The sequence below is a fragment of the Palaemon carinicauda genome, chromosome 28, assembly GCF_036898095.1.
Source record: "Palaemon carinicauda isolate YSFRI2023 chromosome 28, ASM3689809v2, whole genome shotgun sequence".
Classification (NCBI taxonomy): Eukaryota; Metazoa; Arthropoda; class Malacostraca; order Decapoda; family Palaemonidae; genus Palaemon; species Palaemon carinicauda.
The window spans coordinates 42,004,430-42,017,558 of NC_090752.1; the positions used below are offsets into that span (position 1 = coordinate 42,004,430).

Below are 13,129 nucleotides of genomic sequence, written 5' to 3' on the forward strand. Positions count from 1 at the left end.
GAGAGCGCTACCTGAGGAAGTGTAGCCGGAGCTAGTTCCTCGAAGATGAAGTGCTGATCAGGTGTTGCCACGGGCGTACTTCTAAGTGAAGGGATGACGCCCATGATGGCGTCCTCTGAGGGACGGCAGTGACAGCAGATTCCCCAGGCATGAACAGAACAGCTCTGCTTCGTCAACACTCTTAGTCGAACAAAGAAAACTGCATCGCTAACTGAGGAAAAATAAAATAAATTATGTAACAGAAAATTCCCTAGGGAGGAACACCTAGTCCGCGACGGGAAGAGAGACCACCGAGGGAACAAACATAAAATAAGTATTGCGCCCTCCCTTCCCCAGTTGACATCGACGGGAGAAGGGGAGCGGAGAGTAACTGCAATAAAACAAGAATTACAATTATTTAAATCAGCTAAAAATATTCACTAATAGGAAGAACCACTGATCCTCCAAAGGGAAGTGTTCCCCACTGAGAAGAAGCTGGAAAGTTAAAATTACAAAAAATTATAATTTCACTTAAATAATTGAGAAAAACAATAGGAAGCGCAACCTAACCCGCGAAAGGGAAGGGTGCTCCCCCGTTAGTACACTGTCGGAGGCCCATGAAAGGTGAACGGTCTTGAGAAGAGAAAGACCGTAGTCAATCTCTGAGAGGCCACACTCCCTTCGCTCAGTAATCCATGATTCTCGTAGGAAGAGGGAAAGGCGAAGATAACAATTGAACGAGGAGGGTCCAAAACGATGACGATTCCCCTGCGACAGCAGCCAAATCAACGGTAGGTTATATGTCCACGGGAAGAGTCTGGACAAGGGATGAGGGGTTGGAAGGGAAGGTTCCCTAGTCTTGCGCAAGTGTCTTGAGAACCTGTCGTATATGTATCACACGCACAGCACAAACACTGAAAAGGAAACTTACAACATTTCTATAAACACACACACACATATATATATATATATATATATATATATATATATATATATATATATATATATATATATATATATATATATATATATATATATATATTAAGAATGTTTTCATATATATACATATATACATATAAGAAAAAGTAAGTTAAAAGACAAAAATTAATGGCAGTCCAGAATAGGCGAGGAGGAAGAGCGGATACAACCGCTCTCCATCTGAGGCAAAAGTAAAGTGAGCTAAATCACCAGTGTGTGAGTGGGAGTGATAGCAAGCTACCCCCCTAACCCCAGCTAACTAGCGGTGTGGGTAGTTAACCCTCGCTATATTTTAATGGCTCGACCTTTCAGCTTCGCAGAAAGTAATACCACTAAATAAATAGCGTAGGTTTGCATTCCTGTTACGGAACAAAAGTGTTTTGACTCTTTCATGCTACCTTTTTTGAAGTAATGTTCTTCTGACTGATCTTCAGCTGCTGATTCTCATCTTAATTTGTTGGAAAGAAAATTACGGTCTATTAAATTTCTTATTCTTGATCTAGATATTAATCTCTGATACCGTCATTCTGATCATCCTTTACATTCTGATATTCCCGGTCAGTTCCATCCTGTTTGTAATACTAGGCATGCAGTTAATTTTAATAGTCAGGCCTTCTCCAGCATAAGGTTCAATACTACACAATATTCTAGAAGTTTTATTCCAGCTGTGACCAAGTTGTGGAATGATCTTCCTAATCGAGTACAGTAGTTGAATAGGTAGAACTTCAAAAGTTCAACCGTGCAGCAAATGTTTTCATGGTGAAAAGGGTGACATAAGTCTTTTTACAGTTTATATGTGAAATATCTATTTTGATATTGTTATTGTTTTTAAAATATTTCATTTTAATGGTTCATTATTTCTCATATCTATTCCCTTATTTCCATTCCTCACTGGGCTATTATTTCCTGTTGGAGCCCTTGGGCATATTGAATCTTGCTTTTCCAACTAGGGTTGTAGCTTAGCTAGTAATAATAATAATAATAATTTTACAGCACAAATACTAGTAACAGCAATTGACTTTAATTTTGGGTTTGAAGAAATTAATGAAGTTTTTCTGATCAGTTTTCTATGCATCAAAATCTGCATAGTTCACCAGCTGATTGCACTGATTCATCTAGGCCTACTCCTTGATTAACTCACTTAGCCAGTGTTCTTGCATGTGTCAGAAACGGACAAAAACTGAATCGTGCGTTCAACTTGAAATATGTATTTTCTTTTTGAATGGTGAAGCATGTTTTGTATACCTAAATAAATAAATGTACTTTCTTGTGAATTTTAATGAGAGTCTCTGGTTGATTTGAAGAAAGTATACCTTTTTAATGGTGAGACATCATGTAAATAAGTGAGTATATTAATAAAGTTTACAGTTATTTAGTTAATCTTAATGTTACTTTCTTCTTTAATCTTTGGCACAACCATATACATCACACAGATTCCAAGTCAAAATCAATTAATAGCCCTACGCGATCGACCGATTAATTGTTGGCAGCAAGCAAAGCCTCATTGTGCACCCTCAACCATATCCATATTCACTGATCGTGCTGCACAATCGACCGATTGCTGCACCAAAGATGGATTCAACCGATAGCGTGTAACATTATTTCCATTTTTTTTTTTTTTGCACAGGAACTCGGCACCCCAGCAAGACACAGACGCCTAGTCTACAGATGTTGGCTAGGTGTCAGCTGAGGCTAGACAGATGGCAGAACAGAGTAGTGTGTGGGCGATCTTGGTGTCCGGCAGGACTGTCACCTCAGCGACTTTTCAGTTAAAACATTGCCTGTATGGCGTGCTTAAGAGGGCTTTAAATACAGAGCCTTTTAAAAAATCAAGTGTTAATCACTGGACACAGTAACAGACAGAGATTTGCCAGCGGCCTCAGGAAAAGTTGACAGTTGGCAAACTCGGAGCCTACAGTAAACGTCTGCTACACACGATATGACATGTTCAGGTAATGAAAACATTCCATAAAACATACCATTGACCCAATCATGATAGCACTATCGACTAGTATCCCCATTTTCTCGTTGTTATCAGGAAGTTGACATTTGAGCCAAAGAGGTAGGTCCACCGCTACTCCGCTAGACTCACAGGTGTCAATGTTTACAAACTTCTTCTTCTAACAAAATGGTAAGATGCAAGAGCAACTTGAAACACGGTCATTTTCAATTATTGACAGCTATGGTTTTAATTGCATGATGAATTTGAAGCAAACAGAGCAGCCGCAGAACCCTATTTTAATGGTTAAAAGTGTCTGTTTTAATTTGATCCAAACATATTCTAATCAGAACGTCAGCCAAGCAAAGGAAAATTCTCCAATTATTACTGTGGTGTACTGGTGGCGGACCTGGCCACCCACAGCAGTAGGCCTAATCTTCCCCGATTGTTACTGAATTATTATTATTATTATTATTATTATTATTATTATTATTATTATTATTATTATTATTATTATTATTATTATTATTATTGGGTGACCACCCTTTTACGTTGTTGCTTCTATGTAGCACGCTGTTTATTATGTACACAAAGACCACTTTCTTCGTTACGTCCTCCATCTCGAACAAACGCCAATAGAATAGTATTCTATTTCCCGATGGAGACTAACCGTATGGAAAATAACCGATCCTGTGATGACATACGGAAATCTGCCGCACGGTTTCAAACCGCTCTTGTGAAGAGTGCCTATATCCCTCCCAAATCCCACCTTTTCTCTTATCTGTTCTTCCTGGACTCTAATAAATCTTCGTGTGTCTATCTTAATAACGGTAAGGGGTCAAATAGTTTTTTTTGTTTTTTCACTCAATAGGAGCTTTGGTTAAGTGAGATGCTAAATCGAAAGGACACCCAACAGTCATCTCAAATATATCATTAGTAACTGAGAGCAAATCCGCCACTTAAAAGCTCAAAGCGGTTTATTCTAAAGTTTAAGGAAGACTGGATTACATAAGACCTCAAATAAAAGGACTCTGAACCCCGTTAATAAAAAAAACTTTTGTTCTGTTTCTCTAAAGTTATCGAGGGCATTGTATCTCATCTTTATATAGGTAGTAGGTTGGCCAGGGCATCAGCCACCCGTTGAGATACTACCGCTAGAGAATTATTGGGTCATTTGACCGGCCAGAAAGTACTACATTGGATCCTTCTCCCTGGTTACGGTTCATTTTCCTTTGCCTAAGCATACATCCAATAGTCTGGCTTATTCTTTACATTCTCCTCTGTCCTCACACACCTGACAACACTGAGATTACCAAACAATTCTTCCTCGCTCAAGGAGTTAACTACTGCAATGTAATTGTTCAGTGGCTACTTTCTTCTTCATAAGGGTAGAAGAGACTCTTTGGCTATGACAAGAAGCTCTTATAGGAGAAGGAAACTCCAAAATCAAACCATTGTTCTCTAGTCTTGGGTAGTGTCATAGCCTCTGTACTTTGGTCTTCCACTGTCTTGGGTTAGAGTTATCTTGCTTGAGGGTACACTCGGGGCACACTATTCTATCTTATATCCTTCATCTTGTTTTATGAAGTTTTTATAGTTTATATATGAAATAGTTATTCTAATTCTGTTCCTGTTTTTTAAATATTTTATTTTAATTATTAATTATTTTTCTTGTAGTTTCCTTACTTCCTTTCCTAACTGGGCTATTTTCCCTTTTGGAGCCATTGGGCATATAGCATTCTGCTTTTCCAACTAGGGTTGTAGATTAGCAAGCAACGATAATGATGTATTTAGTCAATTTACCATAAGGCAAGATCTATTGTATTGATAGTTTCCTCAGATATAAGAGGTTCGATAGGTAAACCTACTTCTCAAAAAACAGAAGTATAGAAAATATAGATTAGTATGGCTAAAATTTGTTAGTGAACATAATCTTCCAATGAGTTTGATGGATGAAGGAGCTACGGGCTGCCAAAGCAAGAGCCCTTGTCTAGCACAAGGCTGGACAATCTAACAAGAAAGCAAGCAAGATGCTGATTTAACTGCACCAAAGGTATATTCAATCATTTCAGATTCAATTTTTTATTTAAACATACATGCAGGTCGTACTATATCAAAAGGATTAATTGTTAACACTATAGATAGGATTATCCTTAATGATATTGTCGAAAAACTCAAAACACAAAGTTCCGTTATTAATGAAAATAGCGACGTCAAATTGATGTGGTTGTTAGGGTCTTAATCGTGACAAAGAGTCTGTACCAGATATTTTTTCTTTTTCAGATATTATTGCACCTATGTCTAAAGCAGATGCATTCTATGCCATTTTTTGATATAATTGGGTTTGCTGCCGATAATGCACCTGTCATGATGAGCAGTTTTGGGGATTAAAATCTGATTGTCATTTCTTGCACCTTTGTTTTCACCTGCTTGCTTAAAATTACCTAAACGAGCAGAATATTCACGTAGAGATACCTACAATTGCCTCTATCGTAACACCAAAGGATTAAACGAATTATAGAATTTCAACAATTCACTAACATACATCTACATAAAACGTAACATTCGAGTCATAATCGCTGGTTATCTTTGCTATGTGTGGTTGAAAGGATCTTGGAACAATTGGATAGCCTTGTTTTGTTTTCTCAAAGTACAGGTTTAGACGAACACTTTGAATCTACCCCTATAAACTCGGTTTATAATTATAAGTACTTTAATTTAAGTAACTAAAATAAATGGCTTCAAACTATTGGATCATAGATATATAGGTTCTAGACTTCTAGAGCCTATACGGCCCCGATACTATACATTAAGCTCCCACGAGAAATCCGAATGATAGAAGATATGAAGGCTTTCAAGAGGAAACTGAAGACTCTTATTCTGCGAGTCATTTGACAGTAACGATTTAACAGTAAATGAGCAATACGTGATGTGAAATGTTGAATACTCTGAACGAACAGGATTTGGGCAGTGGGGGTCCTGTAGTGAATAGGGTTTCCCTGTAGTAAAGGACCGGAAAACAGCCGTCAAAGTAAAAGTAAAGTACAGTACATTATGATATTACGAGAGAGAGAGAGAGAGAGAGAGAGAGAGAGAGAGAGAGAGAGAGAGAGAGAGAGAGAGAGAGAGAGAGAGAGAGAGAGAGAGAGAGAGAGAGAATGTGTCTCTTAGAGAAATAAAGGAGTTGAAGCTATTTAGCCTTTTTACTGTACATAAGGAAAAAGCTTCCTGACTCTTAAACATCCCAGTTCACACATCTTCTCATGCGTTTATTTCTAATTAGGCCTACAATTGATAGCAATGGCTCTACTCGTTAATTCATTCATTCGCTCCCTTCGCAATACGTAGCCTAGCTACAGGACGTACGCTAATTTGTCTAGTTCCTAATATGATATAGATGTTTCAATTGTCGAGAAGTCAAAACAATGAGCACAGAAATAACAAATTATTTGTAACTTTTGGCCTGTAAGTGGATTCAGTATTATAGATTATGATAACGCGTAGTCTTAATTGGAAATTAATTACTTAAGTTATAAATTCTCTTTAAAAAAAAAATAACGACAGAGCGCTCACTCTTGGAGCAAGAGAAAGCATATGACCTAAGTTTGCTCATGTGATGTCTACACTCTAGAGATTAGAGATTATTATTATTATTATTATTATTATTATTATTATTATTATTATTATTATTATTATTATTATTATTATTATTATTATTATTATTATTATTATTAGTTAAGCTACAACATCAGTTAGAAAAACCGGAAGCTTTAAGCTCAAGGGCTCCACCATGGAACAAAAGTCCATCGAGGAAAGGAAATAAATATATTATATGAAACAAAATAAATATAAAATATCTCAAAATCAGCAACAGCATTTAAATATATATGACAAAAAAATTACGAAGAGATTCTTGTCGCCCCGTCAAATATATATATATATATATATATATATATATATATATATATATATATATATATATATATATATATATATATATATATATATATATATATATATATATATATATATATATATATATAAATTCCCCGCAAGTTTGAACTTCCGGAGTTCCACCGATCTAACTGCATGATCATAGATATCCCACCATGTGCCTGATTAGTAAGATCATTCTGCAATTTGATCACAACTGGTAAAAAGAACTTTCTTAAGTAGTGTGTTTCGTACAGGATGGTAGCCTACAGTCTGGGGAGACTGAATTTCTCTGATATCAAATTATGAATTGAATTCTTAACTAACATTTGCATCTATTCTATTTATCCACAGTTTCAATAATTTCTTCTTTTAATTTGCTAAACATGACAACATGAAATCAATGGCCACCAACACTAACGACTAAATGAATCGTGTGATCTTACGAAAGAAACGATAATCCTGAATTGGTATTCATAAAAGGCACTGGTGATTCTGCAGATTGCACCACATAACGCTCAATCCCATTAAAGGGGAAATCTCCGAACCAATTATAACCGGTTTATAGATTATTTCATTAACTTCAATCACAACTGAAATGCCTTATTCTAATCAAAATCAATTTAATTCTACCACATTATGTATAGCAAATTAAAATTTAGCGTTTACTGCGCTAAGATGTCAAACATGTACACTTAAATCTTGGGAGTTCAGACACACCTAGTGCCCAAGGACATTGACAACACTCGCGACAACGAGTGTTTCTCAGCTTATATCTACCCAAGGTCTATACATATATAGACCTTGATATCTACCAAAAAGGCTGCTAATATTCTGGAAGAGTACCCCCCCCCCAAAAAAAAAAAGCATACTTTTAGACAGGTTAAATCTGCTGTTTTATAAAGTATTAGTGATTTTCTTTCGAATCAGAAATTGTAAAACTGTCTTTAGCGCAGAAATAAGTAGTAGGTAGTAGATCGGCAAGAGAAGACCTAGCCACACGCTGAGAAACTACCGCTAGAGAGTTATGGCCGGGTTCCTTTGACTGGCCAAACAGTACTACTACGTTACATCCCTCACTCTGGTTACGGTTCACTTTCGCGTTAATACACATACACCGAATAGTCTGACATATTCTTTACAGATTCCCCTCTGTATTCATACACCTGACAACACTGAGATTACCAAACAATTCCTCTTCACCCAATTGTTAAGGGGCTACTTTCCTCTTGGTAAGGATAGATGAGACTCTTCAGCTATGGTAAGCAGCTCATCTAGAAGGACACTCTGTACTATGTTCATCCAGTATCTTGGGTTAAAGTTCTCTTGCCTGAGGGTACACACGGGAGGACTATTCTATTTAATTTATTTTCCTCTTGTTTCCCTAAAATGTTATAGTTTATATAAGAAATGTTTAGCTTAATGTTGTTAACGTTCTTAAAATGTTTTATTTTTCCTTGTTTCATTTCCTCGCTGGGTTATTTCCTTGTTGGGAACCCTGGGCTTATAGAATCCTGCTTTTCCAACACGGTTTGTAGCTTAGCAAATAATAAAAATTATACTAATTATAATAATAATAATAATAATAATAATAATAATAATAATAATTATTATTATTATTATTATTATTAATAATGATAATAAAAATAGTAATAATAATAAAAATAATAATGATAATAATGATAATAGTAATAATGATGATAATAATAATAGTATTAATAATGATAATAATAATAAAATAATAAAGTAATGATAATAATAATAATAATAATAATAATAATAATTGTAAAATAATAATAACAATGATAATAATAATAATAGTTAAATAATAATAATCATAAAAATTATAATAATAATAATAATAATAATAATAATAATAATAATAAAAGTAATAATAATAATAATAATAATAATAATAATAATGATAATAATAATAACAACAACAACAATAATGATAATACTAATAATAATAATAATAAAAATAGTAATAATAATATTAATGAATATTATTATTAACAACAACAATAATAATAATAATAATAATAATAATAATAATAATAATAATAATTGATAATAATTAATTATATGTAATAATAATGATAGATATTGATTAATTATAATCAATAATATAAATAATTAATAATGATAATAATAATGTTATAATAATCAATAATGATAATGATGATTAAAAATAATAATTAATAATAATAATAATAATAATAATAATAATAATGATGATGATAATAATAATAATAAGTTATAAAAAATAATAATTCATAATAATTATTAGAATTATTAATAATGATAATAAAAATAAATATAATAATAATAATAATAATAATAATAAATATGATAATAATGATGATAATAATAATAATTGTAAAAATTATAATAATAATATTGATGATAATAATAATGATAATAATAATGATAATATTAATAATAATAATGAAAATAATATTGATAATAATAATAATATTAATAATAGTAATAGTGATAATAAAAATAATGACAATAATAATAATAATAATAATAATAATAAAAATAATCTTAATGATAATTATCATAATAATAATAATAATAATAATAATAATAATAATAATAATAATAATAATAATAATAGTAATAATAATAAAGATAATAAAAAAAATAATAATGATAATGATAATAATGACAATAATAAAAATAATAATAATAATGACAATATTGAAAATAATAATAATAATTATAATAATAATAGTATAAAAGATAATAGTAATAATAATAATAACAATAATAACAATAACAATGAAAATAATAATAATAATAATAATAATAATAATAACAACAACAACAACAATAATAATAATGATTATAGAAATAATAATAATGATAATAATTAATGACAATAAAAGTAATATTAATAAGCAAGATTATTAATAATTATTATTAACATTAATAATGATAAAAATAATAATGACAATGATAATGATAATAATAATAATAATAATTATTATTAGTATTAGTATTATTATTAACATTAATAATGATAAAAATAATGATAATAATAATAATAATAATGATAATGAATAATAACAATAATAATAATAATAATAATAATAATAATAATAATAATAATAATAACAATAATAGTAAAAATAATTAATTATAATAATAACAATAATGATTAATGATAAAAACAACAGTGATAACAATAATAATAATAATAATAATAATAATAATAATAATAATAATAATAATAATAATAATAATAATGAATAGAAATAACTAATAATAGTAATGATATTTATAGTAATAATAGAAATAATAATGACAAATATTATCAAAAATAAATAATGATAATTAATAGTTATATTAATAATAATAATAAAATAATAATAATAATAGTAATACTAATAATAATATGATGATGATAATGATGAGGAAAATAATAATAATAATAATAATAATAATAATAATAATAATAATAATAATAATGATAATAATAATAATAATAATAATAATAATAATAATAATAATAATAATAATAATAATAATAATCATAATAATAATAATAATAGTAATTGATAATATTACTACTTCTACTATTAAACAATCTCACCAACCATTCAAGTACAGTCACACCCCCTTCCTTCAACATCTCAGCTCTCACACCATCCATACCAGATGCTTTTCCTACTCTCGTTTCATCCATGCTCTCTTCACTTCCTCTCTTGTAATCTCTCTCCCATTCTCATCTCCCATCACCGGCACCTCAACACCTGCAACAGCAATTATATCTGCCTCCCTATTTTCCTCAACATTTAGTAAACTTTCAAAATATTCTGCCCACCTTTTCCTTGCCTCCTCTCCTTTTAACAACCTTCCATTTCCATCTTTCACTGTCTCTTCATTTCTTGCGCCAGCCTTCCTTACTCTCTTCACTTCTTTCCAAAACTTCTTATTCTCTTCATATGAATGACCCAGTCCCTGACCCCACCTCAGGTCAGCTGCCCTCTTTGCCTCACTTTCCTTGCGCTTTACTTCCACATTTTTCTCTCTATATCTTTCATACTTCTCTACACTATTACTCTGCAGCCATTCTTCAAAAGCCCTCTTTTTCTCTTCCACTTTTACCTTCACTCCTTCATTCCACCATTCACTGCCCTTCCTCATGCTGCTTCCAACAAACTTCTTGACACACACATCGCTTGCAATCCCAACAAAATTTTCTTTTACTCACTTCCACTCCTCCTCTAAATTACCAGTTTCTCTTACTCTCACTTCGTCATAGGCCATTTTCAACCTTTCTTGATATTTACTTTTTACCCCCAGTTTTATTAGCTCTTCAACCCTCACTAGCTCCCATTACACTCCCCTACTCTATTCCCCCACTCTTTTGCTACAACTAATTTTCCTTCCACCAAAAAATGATCAGACATACCGTTAGCCATTCCCCTAAACACGTGCACGTCTTTCAATCTTCCAAACATTCTTTTAGTTATCAACACATAATCCATTAATGCCCTTTCTACTACTCTTCCATTTGCCACTCTTACCCAAGTAAACTTGTTTTTATCTTTCTTTTTGAAAAAGCTAGAACTTATCACCATCTCTTGCTCAACTCACATATCTACCAGTCTCTCACCACTCTCATTTTCACCTGGTACGCCATACTTCCCAATGACACCTTCTACCTCTCCAGCGCCCACTCTAGCATTTAAGTCACCCATGACAACTACATAATTCCTTCTACCCAGTCCTTCTACACACCTCGTTAATTCATTCCAGAACTCATTCCGCTCTTCTTCACTTTTCTCACAACCTGGCCCATACGCACTGACAAAAACCCAACATTCCCTACCCAACCTAACCCTTACCCACATTAACCTAGATGAAATCTCCTTCCATTCCACTACTTTACCTGTCATTCATTCACTCAGCAATAAAGCCACACCCTCTCTTTCTCTTCCCCTTTCAATTCCAGACACTCTACCAGACATTTCACCAAACATCACTTCACCCTTCCCTTTTATCTTTGTCTCACACAAGGCCAACACATAATAATAATAATAATAATAATAATAATAATAATAATAATAATAATAATAATAATAATAATAATAAATATCAATAATAAAAAGTAATGATAATTATGATCAATGAAAATAATAATAATAATAATAATAATAATAATAATAATAATAATAATAATAATAATAATAAATATTATCAATAATTATTCATGATAATAATAATAATAATAGACTTAGACTTTAGACTTTATCTATTCTTACATATAAACTACATATAAGAAGCCTATAAAGGAACCAAGTCCTGCTATGGCAAACATATTTGACAGAACAAATATTTTGAAATACAATACAATTACTTTAAAATTCAATAAATAATATATTATGTACAATAAGCCAGTAAACTCTGTTTAAAGTAAATTGGAAGTAAACATTACTTCAATTATTGTTTTTCAACAAAAGAAAAGGTTCACTCAAAGAAATAAAGAATCTGGAATATAAAACTTAAAGTAATAAAGAATCTGGAATATAAAACATCACTACCGTAAATACAATCACCTAGTTGAATTTTTTACTCTTAGCGATTACTGCAAACTCATTTACTAAAAATATAAGAAAAATAATAGATAAGAATTATATTAAAGGAAACCTAATATTGAGAAACTACCATATGTTTATATTTCCTCTTCAAAGTTACAACAGCCTGAGGCTTTAAAAGATCGTGAGGTAGTTCGTTTAACAGTCTGCACGTCTGAAACGAAAGCAGACTGCTTCTCCGCCTCCACCCTAACTGCCGGGAGGTTGATCTTCACGCCCCGAGTACCGTACGAGTGTGAAGGCGACAGTGGGGCATAATACACACTGAAAATGTCGGACTTTCTATAGAAAACATCGTGAGGAAACTTCGAAAGGAAATATTTGTATACATTATCAAATTTCATTAAATTTAACCTTTTGTACATGTCACCAGTTCTCATCAAAGGTACATTATTCTCGTCGTGCTTAACTTTAGAATGTTCCTTAGTATTTCATTGAGGGCGGTTTTAATGTTATGGAGGTTTATCTCAGGAACACCACCCAAAATTATAACATTCTGTACTATTATAGGGTACACCAAGGAGTAATACATGGTCATAAGAGCAGACTGAGGCACAAGTGAGGAAAGTGGATAAAAAACGCCTTGAATTTTAATTTCCTAAAAACTTCAGCTGATTGCAGAGTAAAACTTAACTTATTGTCAATAACGATTACCAAGTACCTGACACTGGAGACCTACTCAAGCTTAGTT

The 13,129-nt window shown here is 31.9% G+C and overlaps 1 protein-coding gene across 1 annotated transcript in view; it reads right to left on the reverse strand.

The window, feature by feature from the left end:
- Nucleotides 1–3,087, reverse strand: part of GPHR (golgi pH regulator) — a 401,532-nt gene extending 398,445 nt beyond the window's left edge. The window contains exon 1 of the mRNA XM_068351883.1: nucleotides 2,937–3,087. Within this exon, the coding sequence (XP_068207984.1) occupies nucleotides 2,937–2,978 (42 nt within the window). The 5' untranslated portion in view covers nucleotides 2,979–3,087. The remainder of the gene's footprint in view (nucleotides 1–2,936) is intronic.
- Nucleotides 3,088–13,129: the final 10,042 nt, after the last annotated feature.